Source organism: Protopterus annectens, chromosome 2.part1, assembly GCF_019279795.1.
Source record: "Protopterus annectens isolate FY-2018-M chromosome 2.part1, PAN1.0, whole genome shotgun sequence".
NCBI classification, from domain to species: domain Eukaryota; kingdom Metazoa; phylum Chordata; order Ceratodontiformes; family Protopteridae; genus Protopterus; species Protopterus annectens.
The window spans coordinates 1,402,795,074-1,402,817,909 of NC_056729.1; the positions used below are offsets into that span (position 1 = coordinate 1,402,795,074).

Consider the following 22,836-nt stretch of genomic DNA (forward strand, 5'->3'; position numbering starts at 1 on the left):
AGCCCAGGTTGGAAGGTTTGGAGACAAAGCCAGAGAGGCAAGATTACGTTGGTTTGGACATGTGCTGAGGAGGGATGCAGAGTATATTGGGAAAAAGATGCTAAGGATGAAGCTACCAGGTAACAGGAGAAGAGGAAGGCCTAAGATAAGGTTTATGGATGTGGTGAGAGAGGACATGCAGGATGTTGGTGTGACAGAGCAAGATGCAGAGGACAGGTAGAAATGGAAACAGTTGATCTGCTGTGGCGACCCTGACGGGAGCAGCCGAAAGAAGAAGAAGAATATTATCAATCATAAAAAAAAACATAGAAAGCAAAAAATCTAATTAACATGCACATCTGCAAGCAGACAATGTTCATGCAACTCCACAATGATGTCCATTGAGCCCTTCAATGAGTTTCTGAATACATACTACAAAGAAATCTGCCACATTGAAAGTTTGAGCTTGTTCTACACCTTTTCAGCATGTGCAGAGAAGTATGAATCACTCACTGCTAGATTTATGTAAAAGCCCTATAGTCTGAGCCATTCCAGGTTACAATCAAGAGAGGGGATGCTGCAATAATTTAAGTTATATCAGATGCAAAAGTGAGAATAATATCATATATAAACACACTCAGGAATATCTAATTGTTGTTTTTAACTTCTAGTGAAACTGACCACTTGCTGGGAGCATACCATAAATTAACATGATTCATTAAATAGAAAGATATCCATTTCGATTATGAATTTGTGAGCACTGTTTCCCCAGTCTTGATTGCAATTAACCTTACATACATACAGAATTTACAAGGTAATCTAACCCAAGACTTCTATGAATTTGGCAGCTCTGTTTTGTCTAGTTAATTAATGCACTGGACAATATCAAAAGCTTCTTATATAAATGTCATTGATGCTCTAATATGAATTTCAATATATATTTCAAATAAGGAGTATTGGATATATATATATATATATATATATATATATATATATATATATATATATATATATATATATATATATATATATATTGTTTTTTTTCTTTTAATTGATGCTATACCAACTTTGACCACTAGATGCCCTTCCAAGCAAGTCATGAGCATTTGTTAAAGGCTTATGAAGTTTACTTCTGGATATTTTTACACTTTGGCATAGCAAGACGCATCATGATTACATGAGAGTTTTTAAACAATTTGATGTCTGCATTTTTTCATATTTTTATTGGTTGATTGCATAACTTGTAAAATTCAGAAATAATTAAAATTTCCAAAACAATCAGTCTGAGTTGAAGTAATATATGATACAACCTTTTTTGAGTTTTATAACAGAGTACACTAGTTTACACTGATTGCCAACAGCATAAAACCACTTACAAATAACAAACAGCAAATTCTAACAACTTTAACTCCAATTATATCATAAATAAAAAAAATGACTGTTACAATTAATTCATGAAGAGATGAAAGAATCCTTAGTTTCCAATTTCTCATTCAGCTGTAGTTAGTACCTTGGGTCATGCATTAATTGTAGTTATCATCTTGTTTTTTTTATTTTCTTCACTTCTACTTCCTTGATAATTACAGTTAAGAGAAGTTGTAGAATATCTTTAAATTGAATCTCATTCTCCTGTTTCCATATTTTAGTACAACAAAGAAGAGGAAACTGATTTGATGCGTTTGGTTTATTGGTAAAATGAATAATGTTTATAAGATCTCAAGAAACATGTAATCAATTACAACTCCACAATACTTACATGCTAGCTCATGTTTAGTTTTGACATCCAACCACACTCTACAACAATATATAAAATCATAAATACACTTTTTAGACAGAAAAAAGGTTCGCAACAGGGAATTTATCTGCCAGCTCTGGATGAACAGGCCAAAATGTTGGTGTATCAATGCTTAACAAACTGCAAACTGTTCTGCAGCAAAAAGGATCTAAAGATGGCATGGATGGGCATTCCCTTTATGGTGGGTATGTACCAGTGACCAGTGGAAGCAGATGTCTGCCTGGCTGACAGGGGAAGAATATGAAGCTCTGGATTTCTGGCCCTCTGCAGCAGAGGTACCAGTGGTTACTATGACTGTAACAGTGATCCATGCAAATAACTTACACTGATATATCAATAACTTACACTGACATATCAATAACTTACACTGATATATGAATAACTTACACTGACATATGAATAACTTACACTGACATATGAATAACTTACATTGACATATGAATAACTTACACTGACATATGAATAACTTACACTGACATATCAATAACTTACACTGATATATCAATACCTTACACTGATTTATCAATAATTTACACTGACATATCAATAACTTACACTGATATATCAGAATCAAGAAGTAAAAGTAAGAAAAGCTCCACCTCTGAAAAGACATCTGAGTTTGCAATGTCTCCAAGTTAGTACAGTATCTATAACCTTATGAAACTTTGGCTGATTATCAATGGTCAGTCTGAGTAATTTTATGAGCAAACTATTTCAATGATAGCATCATTAAAATTGTCGTTTGGAACTAGTATGATCTAAGTTCTCATTCTTGGGAACACTGTAGGTAAGAAAACAAGGCTTTTATTGTTGAGATATAGTCCAGAAAAATACAACCACAGCATAATGGATTTAAATGTGCTCCACGGTTTAGATGATAAAAAGGCAGTATTACTTGGTAAGATGATAGTAGAATCATCAGCATACTAACTCAGTATTCATTTAAAGAAGAACTGAGCCCTGTGCAGCACCTAAGGTAATCAGAGGTGCAGCTGGCTCCTCCAGTGCCCTCAGCCATTCCAGATCTGGCATTCATTACTATGGTTCAGAAGCAAAAAAATAAAAAGTTCACTATCTATCGCTTCTGAAATGCAGGAGCCAATGGGATCCCCTTTCTGTACCCCATCCCCACCCCTCCTTCCGCACACACAAAAAAGAAAAAAAATATATGGTCAGTGATCTTACCTAGGGCTTCTAAAATGCAGGAGCTTGTCAGGTCCATTTCTGCACATTACTCACCCCCTTCTTCCATAGCCGAGTGTTAAACAAATAAATAAGCTCTTCTTTCCTTAATCTGTAGCAAATTGCTTGCTACATTTGTAACAGGCAGTTGCTACAGTTTATGCACAAGAAACAAATAGCGGTAAGGTGCTAAAGTTATTTTTAAATAAAAAAAACTTTGGTTTAAACTGCAGCAAACTGCTTGTGACATTTGTAGCAATGAGATGCTACAGTTTACACCATGCATGGAGCAATACTATGCTTGGATTTACCATAAAAATGTAATTTTCTTTTAAACTGTATCAAACTACTTGCTGCTGTTAAACCACACATGCGGAGCTACAGTGCTCATCTTTGACCACAAATACAACATTACCATGTGAAAGCCGGTATATAAACTATTAGCAAAGTGTGATCAGGATTGCCTAATAACACCCTCTAACATTTTGTGCCCAGAGTAGCTGCCCCCTTCACCCTACCCTAGCTACTCTATGCTACTAAAGAGAATGATATGGGGGACTACATCATCCAATTTCATGGACTGCACTCCCTTCCATAACAGTGGCTAGTATATCTGGTGCTCTCTGCAGATCCCTCTCTGATGCCTCCTCAACTCAACCTGATAATCAGAAAGCTTTTTTTTAAATTAATACTGAACAGAAATATATAAAAAAAAAAGCTTTTGTCTGCTCTCACCTTGTATTAAATACTTCAGCGTTTCAACTGAGCTGTAAATACAGTATCACCATTGCACTCTTGCACCTGCTGATCTTACCCCCTGACTGCTTGCACTTGAGGCAGCTGTCCCTTTATCCCACCCTACTTATTAGCTAGTGAGCCACCTTCACCTGAGAGATACCATATATACGGTTAGATGTTCCAGAAGGTGACCATGGCCAATTATACCATGTGCCAAAAAAAACAACTGAGGACAGTGATTTAGTAACCTCGCTGCAGTTTGAATGCATCCAGAAATACTGTGGTCTGAAACTGGAGGACGAGGATTGCCAAAAATGCAGCGAAGACTTTAATATATTAAGTTATTTTCATAGCAGCCTGACAAGACTATTTACAATGGATACTTTTAATCAAATAAACATTTTTTTTTCTTTTAATATTTGTTGACTGGGATAGGGTCTGATCCATTTTGGACCCATTTCAGCCACAGTACTGTTATTTTACTTTATTTGTTATAGGAACATGAAGGAAATTGTCCAAAATGTGACAAATGCTTTGGTACTTCAGCATTTCTTTGCTACACTGCCCTGGTTTTCTTCACTTGTTTCCATGTCTGCCTACTGTTCAGAAATAATTCAGAAAGCTATTCTTTGCTGTATATCTTTGGGAAAATTCGTTCATATTTACACCTCATGTATGGATTTTCTGAGTCTGAATTTCATCAGCTCCTCCATTGGACCTTCTGTTAACTATTTAGACGCCATGTTCCCAGCTTGACACATTGTGTAGAATGGACTGATGTCAGGATATTTGAGTCTGTATCAGGGACTGGATTTTAAATGACTGAACAGAACCACATTGGAACCATTTTGAAGTCCAAGACATTCAGGATGCAGGAAGTATTACTGCAAAGATGCCACAAATATAAGAATTTGCAGATGAGTCTTTTGATGATGGACTTGTTTGCCATGTGGATTAATGGTGTAACTTTTTTTCCTGGCAAAGATGATCCCTTGCCATATCTTCGACAGCTTCTACATAATTTGAAGTTGGTGACTGCTTAACAGAGGTTTTAAAATGGATTTGGCGTAAATTAAATTAAGAATGTAATGATTTTTTTCTGGTTCTGATTAATTTACTTATATATAATTTATCTGAGTGTCAATTTCATGTTGTATTTTCATTTGCTTTTCCATTTCTATTATGCTCAGTTTTGTAAACAGCTTAAGACATAAGCACAGAAACAACTCAAAGCCTAAACCTGAAAGATGTCAGGGTGGTGTTTGTGCCATAAACATGTCTTAATCAATGATGAGTGAGCCTTGTGAAATGAGGTGCTACAGAAGCTCAGAGTGTATGCATTTCTCAAAAATGTTTGAGGGGAGATTGGAAGGAAATAGCTACAAGTGTGTAATAAAAAGGTATCACAAAAGATTGTTTCCAGGCTGTAATCACCCTTCCCTTCTTCATGATGGCGGTGGTTGCTTATGCTTAACATTAATGCAGGGTGCTCTACAGATCTGATTGCACTTTTCAAAAATTTGGTGGTGGTGGGGTGTTGTTACTGGCTGTTTCTGAAATTTATAAAGTTGGCTAGGGACCATGCTGGAGTAACTTTCGAATGTGAGAAGACATCAGTGTTGAGAAAGTGAAACAGTGTATTGCTGACAATAATTTGAGGAAACTGATGGACTGAATATTCAGTTGAAAGTGGACTCCAATGAACGTGATGATACCTGAATTGTCAACTTGAGGAAATGGGCAAGATGTGAGCACGACCAGGATTAAGGAGATGATCAGCAGTATTCTAGATCTTTTTATGGTTTGCTGAGAATTGTTTCTGATTCACTTGCTGCTGAGTAAACAGAATGCAATTTGGTCTGCATACTCACAGAATCATTGGAGATCAAGCAGGCAATTTATCTGCAGGTAAATGGCATACAAATGGCCTGTATGCAACAACCTGGCTTTCATTTCTGGAATGATCCTGGAGAAAGTGAAAGTTGTAATTCTGTGCTTTTGAAGTGGAACAATACCAATAAGGGTCTGCAGAAATAGTAAGGTACTGTACATCATCAAACAGCAGTCACTTTGGAGCAGCCCAATTTAATACATATTGCATTAACATGTACCAGTTGCAGACCTCTAAAAAGTTAAATGGGGGTTCTTAGTAGAATTAAAAGTAGTACTGTTGGTGCATGGGCATTTGCTAGGGACAATATCCCCCAAAGAGTAAAATAAATGATTTAAAGAATGTGTAAGTATACAGATCTATTTTGTAATAACTTTAATCTAGAATGCATGGTAGTTCACTTTGTCTTTTTATTAGAATCATATTATCAAAGAATTGAATTAAGTGGAATCATACTTCTCATGCACTATAAGTGGAATTTGAGATTTATTCATTTATTAAACAGGATAGTCACAACTTTGAGCAGATTGAGAATAAGCATACTACTGACAGTGTTTAAGAATAAACAGGATAGTCACAACGTTGAGCAGAACAGAGGTACCCTATCACAATGAATGAAAGTTCTGGAGAGGGTGACTGATAAATGAATATGCAGAGTAGCAGAAAGTAAGATGGGAGATGAGTAGTTTGGATTCAGATCAGGATGCAGCACAACTGACCCAATGTTTGCAGTCAGGCAGATAGTTGAGAGGAAGTTAGAGATTAGGAAAGAATCCAACTGGGCATTCCTAGACTTGGCGAAAGCATATAACAGGGGTCCCAAGAAAGCTGACTTGGGCAGTCCTTTGGTGGTGATTCTAAGTCCCAGAAACATTGGTAGAATTAGTGGAAGCTATGTACAAGGACTCAATGACTCATGTATGAACAGTGTTCAGTCTTACAGAGGGATTCACAGTGGGAGTGGATGTGCACCAGGGTTTAGCTCTGAGCCCATTACTGTTCATACTGGTGATGGACTAAATTAACAGTCGGTGGGGAGAAATCAACAAAGATATTATATGCAGATGATGTGGCATTAGAGACAGACTCTAAACAAGCACTTCAGCAATGGATAGGGAAATGGATTGCAAAACTGAAGATACAAGGAATGAAGGGCATAGGTAAGACAGTTGTAATGGCAGCAAATGGTGGAATTCAGAAGATGCTGAGACATGAGACAGAAGGGAAAATAGTGGAACAGGTTAACAGCTCAAGTATCTAGAAGGGGTGGTTGAGGAGAAAGGAAGTCTGAATGAGGAGGTCAAGGCTAGAATCAGAGAGGCTGCAACCACGTGGCAGAGTGTGTCAGTGGTAGTATGAGAGAAGAATGCCAAAGAAACTGAAAACTAAGGTGTATGGTGCAGACAGTTCCATCCCCCAGTCCATAATCCTCTGCTGTCATAGACTTTGCTAATGTCCACAACTTCTTTACAAAGTTTGTTTAAATATCTCTTTAAAGTTTCTTTTTCAAATTCAGTTTGAAATTGAATATGTACGTACTTTCTTCTTCATCTGTAAAATTATTTAACCACATAAGAATTATATGGATTACAGTTCTTTTTCTTTTCATACTCATCCAAAAAACTTTCCGGAATAGAACCAGTCTCAAAAAATGTCATAACATGTTTCAGTATGAATAAGAATAAAAGCTCTTACCTCCTGAGCCTTCACTCACAATTGGACCATTAAATTATCCCAGTTGTCATACCCATTTTTTCTTCTTTGTTCTGAATTATTTCCATAAATTTCCTTTGATTGTTGACAATTCCTCTCCTCTGTTCATCTCTCATCTTCTAACAGTCTTGGCATATGATTTCTTTTCCTGCTGATCTTTCAAAATAGCTTCCTATTCTTCCGACTGAATTTTGTCCAAAATTTCACCCCATGAAACATTCTTTCCACTCTGCAGCTCACTCTAATAATTCACCCAAAATATCTTCCTGCAACCCTCCCAACTGGAGGGTTGTAATAACACCTCCATCGTTATTTTGAACATTTGCTTCTGATTAAACAAATTCTACCAGAACAGCTCCTCAGAATCTTGCAGAGCTTCAGACACTGCACTGGTGATCACCTCTATGCCATCCACCATCTTGGATCTCCTTCAGTGCTGTTCTCCCAGCTGCCACTGCACGAGAAAATGAACAAGAGTTCTCCCAATGAGTAGGTGAAGTTCTCTGATGCCCTAGACAAATTTCCCTGTGTAGTACAAACAACACTTTGGGTTTTCTCTGAAAAAGAGGCCAGTAGTCTACTGGGACTAACCTGGTCAACAAAGGAAAAGTAAGCTACGATTAAAAATAAATCAGGCCTGGCATATCTTATAGACATCTATATCAATTGGTTGAAGGACCATATTTTTGAAACCATTACAGCTGACAATCTGGTTCATCAAACTATTCTAAGATTGTGGTATAGTGGGGATCAAGGAATTTGCCCTTTTTCCCACTATTGTGCGATCTTGGAGTCAGTATAAATAATTAGCAGGGGGTGTTGGGTGAAGGATGGTTTGTCCCCCCTGAAAAAAACTTTGTGTTGTTGATGAGTGTTGTATGGATGTATGTCAGTTTTTCGATTAACTGCACTGTCAACCATGATTAATTGCATTGTCAACCATATGAGTTTTGACAATGTGGTTGTTTGGTAAAGTGAATTAGATCCACTTACAGTTACAGTTTACAATGTACTGATTCGATTTCTGGTTAACTGGCCTTTGTAATTTGCTTTGGTTAACTGAGATGGGCAGAAGTCATCATACAGATAATTGTACAATGTGAAAGAACATATGGTAAGACACAAGCACCCCTTCAGCCAAGTGTGCATTACAATAATTTGCACCCCTGTCCTCTACTATATTATACACCCAGTAATGTTAACAGAATATGCCACATTTCTTTGCCACATAGCCTCATGAATATATGCAGTCCCTCACCTTTGCCAGTACTCTACTATATTTACATTTTCTGTTGTTGTCCAGGATAAAAGGGGTTCATATCAGACACTGTGCCCATCAGCACATTTGCTTTGTCAGCCAGTTCGGTAGGCTGTCAGCCAAATATTGGAAATACTTGCTTTCTGTTCTTAAACAAAGGCTGATGCAGAACCTAGACAGTTAATGTTTAACTGTTTTATAAAGTGGATATGTTACTTATTACAGCAGCATGGCCTGTGGTTAAAGCTCTTGGGATGATGCCAAGAGCACATAAGGGCACTACAGTTACACACTCTGCAGCTGGCCATTTCCCATTCCTGTTCTTGTTATACCTGTAAAACTATAAATTAATGTAGCCTAAGCAAAAATGGCATTTCACCTCATATGGGATTCCTTATGAATGCAAGTGGTTACAAAAACACTAAAAATATAAATTTTTAACTTAAGCTATTGTTTCATGTGATAAACAGAAAAGCACAATAAGTATACATTTTCAGGATGCGTAGAGTAAGCAAGCAATAACACATGACAGGGTGTGTGTTAATGTGTAATTAACTCCCGCCCAGGGGTGTTATGAGGCCCAACGCCACAGGCAGAGGGCCTTTACACCCCCTAGAAGGGCATTAACTACATATTAACACATGCCATGGAGGGCACTATTGTGTTTAGAGAATGGGCTCTCTGTAAAATTGTTGTGTTTTACTTGCTTATTTATTTAAGTACTGTATTATTTTTTTATATATCGTTAATGTGAAATAGTTCCTCTGTCTACTGTTTCTAACTTGCTGTAGTATATGTTAATAGTGTTGGAGGAAGCACTGTGCATCAAACATATATAAAAAAATTATACAGTACTTAAAAAATAATAAGCAAGTGAAACATCAATTTTACATACAGCCCATTCTCTCTGTCATACACACATACACGGTCTCTTCTGCTTTCATACACACATTCACTCACACCAGATCAGTCTCACCCTCTTTCTCATTCTCTCACAGTCTCTAGCTTCCTTCATACCACATTCAGTTTCAGTCTCCCTCGATCTCTCTCACACATGCAGTCTCCTCTGCTTACATACATTCACTCACACATCACTCTCACTTTCACTCTCACTCTCTCTCTCTCACACACACACACACACACACACACACACACACACACACAGTCTCTCTGTTGTCATGCACACATGCAGACAGAAACAAACACACACTTTTCTGTTTCGCTCTCACTTTCACTGACATCCACACACACACTCAAACACACACACACACACACACACACACACACACACACACACACACACACACCTTTTTGTTGTCCTTTTTTTTTTTCCATTTTACACTTGCTAAACAGCAAAAGCACTGCTTAACAAGCATAAAATAATAGCGGCCATTTTGTTTTCTTAGTCTGAGCCCCACAGCAGCTTGATATGCTGCCATGAAGTGGTGGACTCGTTTTCAGCGAGCATTACTTGTACATTAATACCCTGCTGGAGAACGCTCATTCTTCAATCAGGGTACTGACGTACAGTAAAGCCCATTGTCTAAGCGCATTTAATGACCAAATGAATGAGACAACAGTTTCACATGACCCTGTTCTGTGTTACCAGGCTGAATCTCTAGCAGGTGAGATCAGAGGGTTAAGGCTGTAAGATGTTTAACTTCATCCTGTGGCCCTGTCTTTGTGACCCTTAATTTCCACATGAAAACTGTGCAACTCTTAAGCATGTCACTTAACTAGCCAATGCTCACAGGTAGCCAATTAAAATGACACTTGTGTCCAGTGGGCCTTAACAAAACTAAATAAATTAGATAAATAAAAGGTTTGCTGAGAGAAGAGAGAAAAGGCTTGGTATCTGGCAGCATGGGCCCACACTCCTAGCTGAGAACATACAATATGGAGGCCACTATGAAAATCTGAATACATAACAGACATTCCTTGCTAAATGGAAGAAACATGTTTCTGCGTTTTTTTGTATCAACTCCCTGTGGTTAAGGATGCCACAAATAATGCTGACATTACACAACAAGTAACCCCCCCCTCCCCTAAACCAACCTCCCATAGATATGAAACAGGTTCAACAATGCAGAGGTAATACCACGTTAGTACACTGGATAAAGTCACTCACAGCCCATGAAATAGAGATGTTTTGTGATCCCTCAGAAGCATTCAAGGCAATATCAAAATACATTATGCCCTTATTCCCAAAGAACAACACTCCTCCCTCACACACACACTAAAAAGAAACAGCCCAGAAAAAAACAACAGAACAGAGTATGTCCTTACATTCACTGCTGCAATATTCAGTACAAATGGGATTTCCTCCCAAGAAGCCCACACTCTGGCCAGTTTACCAAAGTCTACCATTGTTTAAGGTATGCTGAAAGTCACCTATACACTTCTTGTGTAGAGTATGGCATAAAGGTGACGTTCAGACGTAGCGTCCTCAGAACTTCTTTGCCGCCAGTCTGAACAATGTTTTCAACCATCAGTATGTTTCCTCAGTCCATTTTGTCTGTTTGTTGGCATTTCAGTGATTACTCCTGTTTGCTGAAGTCCTCACCATTGCAGAAAAGTAACCTGTTTGGTTTTTAGTTCCTTTTCTGATAGTTATGTGCTGTTTGGGGGGGTTAATGTCATCCAGGAAGGGTAAATGCCAATGTGGGAAACTGATTTCCCATAAAGACCGCCACGATAAGTGTTTTTTTTTTTTGCCTGGGTGCTACTCACGACCATATGTCTTTTTCTGTTTGTCAGGCGTTTGTCCCTAAAACCCTTCGTAGTAGGCTTTCTTCCCTTTCCTTCTATCTTGAGAACCAGCATCTTAAGCTTCTTGCTGCAAATGCTATGGATGGAACTTCCTGCCCTGAAGGTTAGCCATCAGGGGGGAAGAAGAAGGTGCATAAGGTAAGGCCGGAATCTTATGCTTGTCCAGCCTCTACTGGGAGTTTCTCCAGAAGTTATTACAAACCCAGAGACTCGTTTGGTTGTATTGTTAGATTCCTCTACCGTTTCTGGGTTGGAGGTCAGTAAGGCTCTGGTGGGCAGCCACATCCGATGAGGCTTTGCAGGCATCTGTTTTGGGCATTCAGAGTGAACCACGGTTGATTGATAACAAGGGGTCTAGACGGGTTCCGCAGTTTCTCTTTAGGGAAGAAGTTCCTACAACAGTTGTGGAATGCCATCCTGAGTCAGGACCTTCTCAGGTTTCTAAGATGGACATCCTCTTAATAAAGAAACAGAAAACTAATCCTGCTTCTTCCACAATGTGAATGTCAGGCCTTTACTCGGGTTATTTAATGGTTTATTGTCATTGAGGCCTCCTCAAGGGGTTTTGGTTCCTGCTCCTTCTTGGCCCTCTTCTTCATCCAAAAAGGCCCAGAGAACTGAATTCTTCTGAGGTGGATTCTAATGATGAATCCCTTGCTTATTCTCCCCAGATTCCTTCTCCTTTAGACTACAGGGTCTGAGGAGGACGACTCTCATACTCTAGATAATCGTTCTGAGGAAATTTCCTCTGGGGACACAATCTCTATGATGATGGAATTTTCCAGACTAAATCTCCTAATGGATAATAAACTTTTGTTTTGAGCAGCTTTGCTGGTTTTTTTTAAGTCTCTCTTCAGGACAAGGGGAAGGCTTTACAGGAGCTTACACATGTCCGTGCCTAAATTTCAGCGAAACTACCCTTCTAAGCCAGCTTTTGTTCGTAGACAATCTCGCCTTCCTTCTAAAGGTAAAAAGGGTGGTAAATGGACTTGTCCTGCTAAGCCCACTCAGACTGCAGGGATTTTTAAGCTCCCCATTCCTGACAAACCAGGTGCCATCTGACTATCCACCTGTTACCAGCCACATTCCTCTTTCTCTTCGCCTTTCTCTTTTTCTTCCTGTTAGGCTCTGAATCACCCAGGATTCTTGGGTTCTGTCATTCATTCAGCAGGGGTACATCATGGTCTGGATTTCCCACCCTCCTTTTATGAGCATTCCTCAGCCTCCTCAGGAACAACTTCCTTTTTTCCCTAGAGGTTCTTCGAGACCTCTTGTCTCAGGGTACTATTCAAGAGATGCCTGTGTTCCAAAAGGGGAAAGGGTTTTATTGAATTAGGTTTCTAGTGCCCTGAAAAGAAGGTACTTGGAGACCTATTCTAAACCTATCTCATCTAAATAACTTTTTGAAGGTACCTTCCTTTTGGATGTTGTCCCTTTTTCCTCTCTTGCTCAATCAGGCCTTTCTGGTGTCTCTGGATCTCAAGGATGCTTATCTCCATATTCCGATCCATCCTCTTTTCAGGCGATTTTTGCATTTCTCTCTTGCTTCCTGGCATTTTCAGTTTTGTGCTTTGCCCTTTGGCCTTTTTACTGCCCCAAGGGAATTCACCATATGCCTCGCTCCTGTGACTGCTTTTTGCAGGCTTCAAGGGATGCAAATCGTTCCTTATTTGGATGACCTGCTGATTCAGGAATCCTCTCCAGAGGCCCTTTTGCAAAATATTTGTTTTACCATTTCTCTTCTTCAGAGCCTGGGGTTCACGATAAACTTCAAAAAGTCTTCTCAGACTCCTTCTCAGGATCATGTCTTTCTGGGGTGCAGGATTCAAATGGTGCCAATGCTGGCATCCCTGCCTCCTCCAAAGGCCTTAACTCTTATTTCTTTCTTTCAAACTCTTCTTCCCCTGGCTTCCCTTTCATCCAGGGAATTTCTGAGAGCTCTGAGGTTCGTGGCTTCCACCATTCCAATGCTCACTCTAGCCAAACTCCACACGAGGAAGTTCCAGCGGTTTCTGAAGTCTGTGTGGCTTCAGCATGCGCATCCTCTAGACTTTCCAGTTCCTCTTCTCCTATGTCTCAAGAAGGAACTTCTGTGGTGGATTCAGCAGTTGTCTCTGAATCCAGGGCTCACTTTTCAACTTCCTCTTCTCTCTTAGGATCTGTTCACAGACATTTCAGATGTGGGATGGGGAGCAACGTTTGGCTTCCTGAGGGTGCTGGGAGTGTAGTCACCTCATCAGCAGACAGAACACATCAACATCAAAGAGATGAGAGCTCTTATGCTGGCTCTTCATGCCTTTCATCCTCTCTTCTCTCCTGGGCCTCTCAAGGTATTCACAGACAATACCACAGTTATGTGGTATAGCAACAAACAGGGAGGGGGTGTGAGATCTTATCATCTTTGACATCTGGCACTTCTGGTATGGGATCTGGCTATCCAGTCTCAAGTGACTCTTCAGGCAGTTTATATCCCTTCCAATCAGAACATTGTGAAAGACACTCTGAGCAGGTCCTTTACTCAATCCCATAAATGGATGCTTCACAGGGCTGTGCTTCTGAACATTATCCACCAGTGGGTACTCCTCAAGAAGATCTCTGTGCCTCCCCTTTGAACAGACCTCTTCCTCTGTTTTGAGCCAGAGTCCCAGGTCCTCTGGTATGGAAGGCGGACACCCTCTCATTTTCTTGGAAGGGGATGTTTCTTTATGCATTCCCTCCTCTTCCTCTAATTCCGAGAGTCCTGTTCAATATTCAACAGGATGCTCCCAAAATCTTGTTGGTGACTCCCTTTTGACCACGACAGCAATGGTTCCCTCTACTTCTGTATCTAGCCAAGGGCAATCATCACAAGTTACCTCACAGGGTGGATCTACTCACACAAGACAAGGGATCTCTCATTCATCCCCACCTGTCCACGCTTCAAATGACACTGTGGGTGATAGGGTTTTGATCCTTCATAGACACCTTTTTTCTGAGGACGTGCTGCATGAGGCCAGGAAAAGCACAGTTGTGTACACTTATCATAAATGCAGATGTTCAAGTGTATTCACTGTTGCAGTCATCACACTTGAGTTATCTGCCTGCAGGTAGCCCTCAGTCGGCCTGAATACCAGAGGCTTAGTATTTCTGCATTGGTTGCTGTCGCTCAAGTACTGATGTCAGGGGTATAAGAATAAGCAGCCGACACCATTACATCAGTTTCTTGCCCCAAATGTCAGGAGCCCCCCAAATAGGGAGCTACGTTATGGTGGAGAAAAAAACACCTGTAAAATGTAAATACCAATACCAAAACCCCAGAAAGGGGTGAGTAAAGGACATAGAAAGGTGAGAGATATAGAGAGACAAGGGGGTTGGAGGGAGGGAAACCAGGACTGCAACAGTGAATACACTCGAACATCTGCATTTATGGCAAGTGTACACAACTGTACTATGTTCTTCGTGTTTCAAAGTTGCAGTCAAGAAGAATTGGGGCTGGCTAATATGCCCTGCAGGACTGCAGTTGCAAAACCCGCCTGGATTTGGAAAAGATAGGCAGGTGGTAATGTTTGGTGAAGGTGTGTACAGAACTCCAGGTAGCAGCTTCCAGGATGTCCCTGGCAGGAACTCCCCTGAGGAATGCTGTAGAGGTAGAAGTTGCCCTAGTGGAATGTGTTCTGACCCCCTGAGGGGTTGGCTTCCTATGGTGCTTTTAGCAGAAATGGATGCAGTGTGTTATCCATTTGGAAATTGTTTGCTTTGAAATGGCCTTGCCCTCTGCCCCTGGCACAAAGCTGACTAGTAACCGGTCAGTTCTCCTGAAGGGCTTAGTCCTATGAAGGTAGAATCTGAGCTGTCTGTGCATGTCCAAGGAGTGCAGGATCCTTTCCCCTTTATTTTGAGGATTAGGAAAGAAAGTTGGCAAATGGATAGATTGGCTTAGAGCCACACTGGACACCACTTTAGGCATAAAGGAAGGGTTAGTCCTGAGGGAAACCCTGTCAGGATGGAAAATAATGAGGGGTTCCCACAGCCATATGTGCTTGTAGCTCAGACACTCTTCTAGCTGAAGTGAAGGCCAGAAGCAAGGCTGTTTTCCAAGAGAGGAATTTTAACTCTGCTGATGCTGTAAGCTCAAAAGGAGGTAGCGTGAGCTTTTCCAGTACAAAGTTAACGTCCCAAGCAGGGGTGGGTGCTCTCCTTGGTGGCCTTAAGTTGTTAGCCCCTCTCAGGAATTGTTTTATAGGAGGGTGGGAGAAAAGAGGTGGCACAGTGCTGTAATGTGCCAAAATGGCAGAGGCATGGATCTTAATGGAGGAGAAGGATAGGTCTCAGTGGAGTAGATCTGCTAAGTAATCCAGGATCAGAGGCAGGAGGGCAGAGCTGTGTCCTTCCCTTTGGACTGAACCCAGGAGAAGTACCTTTTCCACTTACCAGCATAGGATTTCCTTGTACTGGGTCTTCTGGCTTCAAGGATGACGTCCAGTACCTGCTTGTTTAGGCTGGTTACTGGGGAAGAATTCAAGGAATAAGCCAGGCTGCAAGATTTGGGGTTTGCAGTTATGGATGCAAGATCTGTCCCTCCCTGCTGAAAGAGCAGGGTTGGGTTTTGGTGTAGGTGCCAGGCTGTGCAGGAGTGGGTACCAGTGCTAGCGTGGCCAGTCCAGGGCACTCAGAATTCTCCTTGGTCTGTCCTGTCTTATCTTGAGCAACACTCTTGAGAGAAGGGGCAGAGGGGGAAAGGCATAGATTGAGAGATTCACCCACTGGAAGGATAGAGCATCCACTTTCCAGGCCCTGCTGTGAGGTGTCCAGGTGCAGAATTTGCTGAGCTGGTGATTGCAGGGGAAGGCAAAGAGATCCATCTCTGGGGTCCCCCATTTCTAAATCAGAAGGTTGAAGGTGCTGGGCTATAATTGCCACTCGTTTGGGTCTAGGAGATTTCTGCTTAAGTCTGCAGTGAGTTTTGTTTGCCTGGCAGGAATTGAGCTTGCAGATGGACCTGCATATCCAAGGTCATGTGCCACAGGGCCATGTCTAGCCTGCAGAGTGGGTAGGAATGGGTTCCCCTCTGCTTGTTGATGTACCACATAACTGTGGTGTTGTCCATTTTTATTAGTAGGTGTCCTGGAGAGAGTAGGGATTGGAAAGCTGTTAGAGCGTGCTGCACCGCTAGCATCTCTTTTTGGTTGATGTGCAGATGAATTTGACTTGGGCTCTAGTGACCCTGAATGCACTTGCCATCCATGTGTGCCCCCCAGGCATAGACTGATGTATCTGTGGTGAGGGTCTGGGCAGTGTGGGGTTGAGTAAAGGACAGTTCCCTGTTGTGGTTGCATGCATCTGCCCACCAAAGAAACACTGTCCTTAGACAGGGTATGATAGGAATGACTGTTTCCAGGTCCTGAGAATGTTGGCACCAAAGATTGTTTTTAGGTACCATTGAAGTTTCCTCATATGCAGTCTTGCATATGGAATTAGCAGTATACATGAGGCCATAAACCCTAGAGCCTGCAGAATTTTTCTTGTGGATAGCTGGGTTCTCGTGGCCATTTTTCTGAAGTAGGCTGTCAGATAAACTTGTTTTTCTGAAGTGAGGAATGCCATCTGGGATGTTGTTTCCAAACTTGCTCCCAGGAATACAATCTTTTGACTGGGTACCAGTTTTGATTTCTTTTCGTTGATGGTGTACCCCAGGGAAGTGAGAAGGTTTCTCACAAATGCCAGGTGCTGCAACAGCAATTCCTGACTGTCCGCCTGAATCAGGCAGTCACCCAAGTACGAGTAAATTTGGATATTTCTTTGCCTGCAGTATGCAATGGCTGGAGCCAAGCATTCTGTGAACACTCTGGGTGCAGTGGATAAGCCAAAGGGAAGTGCAGAGAACTGATGGTGCCTTGATCCGGCCCTGAAATGAAGATACTTCCTGCAAGACTCCCTTATAGGGTTGGTGCAGATAGGCTTCTTTTAAGTCTAAGGTGACTAACCTGGCATCCTTGGCTAGCATGGGTAGGAGCTGTTGCAGGGTAAGCATTTTGAATTTTGGTACCACCAGGAAGGTGTTCAGAATTGAAATATCCAGGAGTGGGTGCCAAGAGCCCTCTTTTCTGGGTACCAGGAAGAGTCTGGAATAGAATCCTTGACCTATCTGCTCCACTGGAACAGGCTGAATAGCTCTGATGGATAGCAGGGACAGAACTTGGTTTTGAGCCTATGCCCACTGGTTTGGAGGAAGAGCTGGGAACCCTCTTGGGGTTGGCAGTGAGTGGAAGTAAAATTTGTACCCCTGGGGTACAATGTCGAGGACCCATCGGTTTTGATTGATGGAATATCCAGTTCTCTGCATGAAGGGCACGTTTTCCTCCTAGGGGCACAAGCAATTGGGCAGAGGTGGGGAGTGGAGTGGGGAAGTCACTGTGAGTTTTTTCCATAGGGAGGTGGCTTACCACTCCCTGCTGTGGGGGTGGGGGCACTCCATTGCTTAGATCTCTGCATTCCCTGAGACTGTAATCTGGGTGGTCTGTTTCCCCTAGGTCTGGTTTGAGATGGCCAGGAGGGAGCTGGAAAGGACCAATGTTTGGAAGGGCAATGCCTACTGAAACTAGGGGGTTCTACTTGTAAGAATTCTTTAACAGTCTGCATAGACTTAGATTTTTCTTCTATCTTTTTAAGAACCTCTTCTGCTTTGGTGCCAAACAAACTGTCCTTTTTCAAAGGAGCGTCTGGTAACTTTGATTTGACATGGTCTGGCAAAGTCCGCTCCTTGAGCTAAGCATGTCTTCTCAGTACAGAACCAGTGCCTGCTGCCCAGCAAGATGCCTCTAGGGTGTCAAAGCCACATTGCAAAGCATGCTTGCTGACTTGGCTTGCAGAGTGAATAAGCTCCTGCAATTCCTTATTTTCTGCACAGTCTGTAAAGGTTGTCATTTTTTGTTTAATAAGTTCCATAATATGTTGCTGGTGCTTCAGCATGTGAAACTAGCAATTTAATGTCCTAATGGCAAGAGTAGCAGAGGTATATACCTTCTTACCCCATCTGTCCAAAGCTCTGGAATCCCTGTCTGAAGAGGTGGGATTCTTGGCTGTAGTTGCCTTGATACCTTTACGCCCCTGGGAAATGATCTCTGGGTCAGCAGTAGGATTCTTGAAAAGAAATTTGTGAGTGTCAGGTACTCTGTAGTACCTGTCTGGTTTCCTAGAGGCAGGAGGTAAAGTATCAAGAGTTAAATTGGATTCCATGAAAACATCATCAACAACCTCCAATACAGGGGGTATAGCTAAAGGCCTGTGTTGTGGCAAATCTAGGAATTCTCTGAGTCTCTTTTTGAACTGGGGATAGTCTTGGCATTCCCAGTGGAAATGCTCCCTTAAGGTATGTAAGGTTTCACCAAAAGAAAAATCCTCTGGAGGGGAGGCAGAGGGAATGGATTTCTCTGCATTTGAATCCTCATAAGCAGATAAGAGCATGTCTTCATAATCAGATACCTCAGAGTCATCCGACTCCTGGTCTGTTGAAGCTGCAGGGGACTGGTCTCTTTTCCTCTTAGAAGGGGAAGGCTGACTTCCCCTAATCAGCATAATAAGGTCTTCAGCCATTCTAAGCATTTGTCTTTGAGGCATGGGAGGATGTGCATGCACTTTGGTCGTCGGTTTTCTTGGCGTAGCATGTACTCTAGGCCTAAGAAACTCAGTAGTTTTAGATAAAAAAGAAGTTGTCGATTTGAGTCGAACATCGGTAGTGCGAAGAACTGCCTCAGAAGCTGGTGCCTGCACAGTGGCTCCGGACCCATCCAAGGTAGAGACATCCGCAGGTTCCATAGTCGAAGAAGAGCCTCGTGGCATACCCGACTCCAAATGGGTCATGGTAGAGGCCTGTGAATCCAGAGAACTGGGCATCACGTGCTATGAAGGTGCCTCACTGAGTACCGGCAAACTGGCGACTAGCGTAGCGGAAGCGTCGTTGGCAGCTTTGGACCTAAGTGGTCTGTCTCTGTCTTATCCTTACATTTTTTTGGAATATCGGTAGTTGGATGGCTTACCGAAGCCATTTTGGAATACGGAGATTGAGAGCGAAAGAATTTATCAAAAAGTAGTGCCCAATGATGGATGGTTCGAGCGTTAAACAAAGCACAAAACCGACAGCGAGGTACGTCATGGTTTGGGCCTAAACAGGTGACGCAGTAAGAATGAAAATCTATGTGTGGTATTTGCTTTCCACAGGCAAGACAATTGTTAACTTTTTCTGACATTGGTTAGAGCAAGGATCCCCAATGGGGTACTTAGCTTTAGAAGACTTCAGGATTATTCAATTTGAAAACGAAAATCAGGTAGCGACCGACTGGCACTCGTGAACTGCTTCTATTTCGGGCTCCTCGGCAAGAAAGACTGATGTAATGGCATCGGCTGCCTGGTCTTATACCCCTGACGACCTGACGTCAGTACTGGAGCGACAGCAACCGACGCAGAAATACTAAGTCTCAGGTATTCGGGCCGACTGAGGGCTACCTGCAGGCAGATAACCCAAGTGTGATGACTGCAACAGTGAAACATGAAGAACATCCTACTACTAGGAAATCCTACTTGTCTAAATGGAAGAGGTTTTCTGTTTGGTGTCTTTCTCATGACCTGGCCCCACTTTCTGTGGATTTTCCTTTGGTTCTCTGTTATTTGTGCGAGTTGCTCAATGCTGGTTTGGCCTAGTTTTCTACTAAGGCCCACTTATCAGCTCTTTCTGCGTGTCTGCCTTTAACTCTGCCATTAGCTTCTAGATTTGAGGCCAAACAATTTCTTAGAGGTGTCCTTAATATTAGACCTCCCAGGAACCTATTCCTCCTCCCTGGGATCTTAATTTTGTTCTGGAAAAACTGACTCAGGCTCCTTTTGAGCCTGCTATTTCAGCTTCCTTGCAACATTGTTCTTGGAAGACTGATTTTTGTTAGCTCTTACTTCTGCCAGATAGGTGTCTGAGTTGCAAGCCCTTATGGCTTGTCCACCTTTTTTGATATTTAATGAGGACTGGGTGTCCTTGCGTACTAATCCTTCTTTTATGCCCAAGGTGGTTAATGAGTTTTTGCTTAATCAGTCTATTAATCTGACTACTTTTTCCCCCTCTCCGTAATCTGACAGTGAGAGGGTGCTGCATACCTTAGATGTACATAGCTCAGATTTTATTTGTTTCCTTTCATCCTAGGTCTTTGCATTTGGCTGTTTCCAAGCAATCTCTTTCCACTTGGATTTCAAAGGCTATTTCCTTTTGTTACACTTTTCATGATGAGAGCCTTCCTTCTTCTGTAAAGGCTCATTCTACAAGAGCTGTGGCTTCTTCTGATACTTTTTTCAAAGGCTTAGATGCTAACTCTATTCTTGAAGCTGCTACCTGGACTCCTGTGCATACCTTTACCAAACATTACCAGTTGGATGGTATCGCTAGAGCTGGTTTTGCTGATGCCATTCTTCATGGCTTCTTAGACAGCTGTGCTGCTGCTTCCTTCTCCCAAGTTTCTTCTTGAGCTTTGGTATTTACCCATTTGTCTTGAATATTGCAGCACTGAATGTAAGGACATAGTACAGTTGTGTTAAATCTTACCATAATGGTAGATGTCCTTGACTTCACCGCTGCAGTATTCACTCCCTCCCTCCCTCCACCCCCCTAGTCTTTTTTTCCTTCCTGGATGTGAAGATTCTCCTTGGTTTTCCTTGGACTGCTGTTCCTACTGGGGCAATACGTTCTGAGGATGGTACGTCTGAACATCACCTTTATGCCCTACGCTACGCAAGGAGTGTATAGATGACAATTAGCATACCTTAAAGCAACAGCAGGCTTTAGTAAACTGGCCAGATGGTGGGCTTCACTGCAGAGAATCCCATTTGTACTGAATACTGCAGCGGTGAAGGCAAGGACATCTACAGTTACAGTAAGATTTTACACAACTCTACTTTCAGTTTCACAAAGACAAGCCAATATCTATGTAGAGACAATAAATGCTATGGGTGTCAGACCCGCTGTAATTCATGCTGATACTTTGTAGCAAACTTGAAAAAAATTTTCTGACTGGGCGATTATGCTGGGCTACCAGTTGATAAACAAGGCAGTCAAAAGACATTTCAACTTTTCCATGCAAAAATAAATGTACAGCCAAGTGCCCCAAATGCAATTAAATGACAAACTATCACACTTTTCCAAGAAAAGTATTTTACATAGTAACACACTGAGACTTACGATTGCATCTTTTCTGCACAAATCTTAATTTGCAAGCCGTTCGATATGTTGAAAGTCGGATGACATCAAAATTCTGGGCCCCTGTTAAAAAAAAAAAAAACCAAGCAAATGTTAACCAATTTCCAAAAGAAAATGTCAAATACACAGCTAATGGAAACACAGAAACAGTACACAAACAAATGCTAAATACAAAGAAATTTATACAGTGCCATGACTACTACTCTATGAAGTGGGCATCCTGTTTGATTTCTTAACGCAACACTTGGTTGTACTAAAAGCATAACATTTTTGTTGTATAAAATCATTCAGAAATGCAAACCACTGTTCTTGAACAAAGTTTATAAAGAGATACGGAGCAACAAATAAAAATGCATAAACTTCCTCATTCTATTCTACACCAACCAATGCAATTTTGCTACATTTTATATTCCCTTTCACTTGGTAGTTGAAGTTTACCATACAATGCCAAAAGGCAGGACAAAGATCCTCTTTTCCAAAGTGTACTTAGTGTTTGTCATACTGGGTTAGCCTCCTTGGTACCCCAAACTTTTGAAACGATGATACAGCAAAAAAACAGGAAAGAAAGGAAAGAGAAACAAGAGATGATTGATGAATGAAACTCTGCACAGAGCAGATGAAGTGATTTTCACTTCAGTAACATTAGTGTGACATTTATGATGTACTGGGAAACTGACAACCATAGGCTCATTTCTGCAATTATCGAACCTACCTACTAGGTATCCATCTAACTAGTTAATAATCCTGGTTCCGGAAAAGACATGCATCATCACTCACTACTCTAGGACTGGATGGGTTTGTATCCTTAACCATACCTCTCAACCTCCAAGGGCAAGAAATGTAGACAAAGCCAAAAATAATGGGAGGGCAAAGGTCCAAAATAGGGACAAATTTTAATTACTTTTCATATAACTTTAGAATGTTGCTAGAACAGGTTTTGCATTGGCATTCATTTTATTAAGTATATGAAGTCAAACTTAAATGTTTATTTAGTGACTTCAGTCATCGACGATTTGTCAGAAAAATACAAATTTTATAAGGAACAGACCAAAAATAAGAAACAAAAAATGGACAGTTGAAAGGTATGCTTCTATTTGGCAGTGAGGCGGGGACGAGAATAAGGTAATATTACAATGTATGCCTGCACTGTAATGGAGTCTTGCATGACACCAAATAGAGAGACCTTTGCCTTTCCATGGCACAGTATGGCAATACAAGCAGGAAACATCCTCAGTGATGTCATGATATACCACTAGACACTGGAGGAAATAGGTGGAATCTAACAGAAGCCCCTCCCA

The 22,836-nt window shown here is 41.4% G+C and overlaps 1 protein-coding gene across 1 annotated transcript in view; it reads right to left on the minus strand.

The window, feature by feature from the left end:
- DTNB (dystrobrevin beta) overlaps nucleotides 1-22,836 on the minus strand; it is a 2,387,431-nt gene that overhangs the window by 1,841,637 nt on the left and 522,958 nt on the right. Inside the window, exon 4 of the mRNA XM_044062883.1 lies at nucleotides 21,521-21,601. Within this exon, the coding sequence (XP_043918818.1) occupies nucleotides 21,521-21,601 (81 nt within the window). The remainder of the gene's footprint in view (nucleotides 1-21,520; nucleotides 21,602-22,836) is intronic.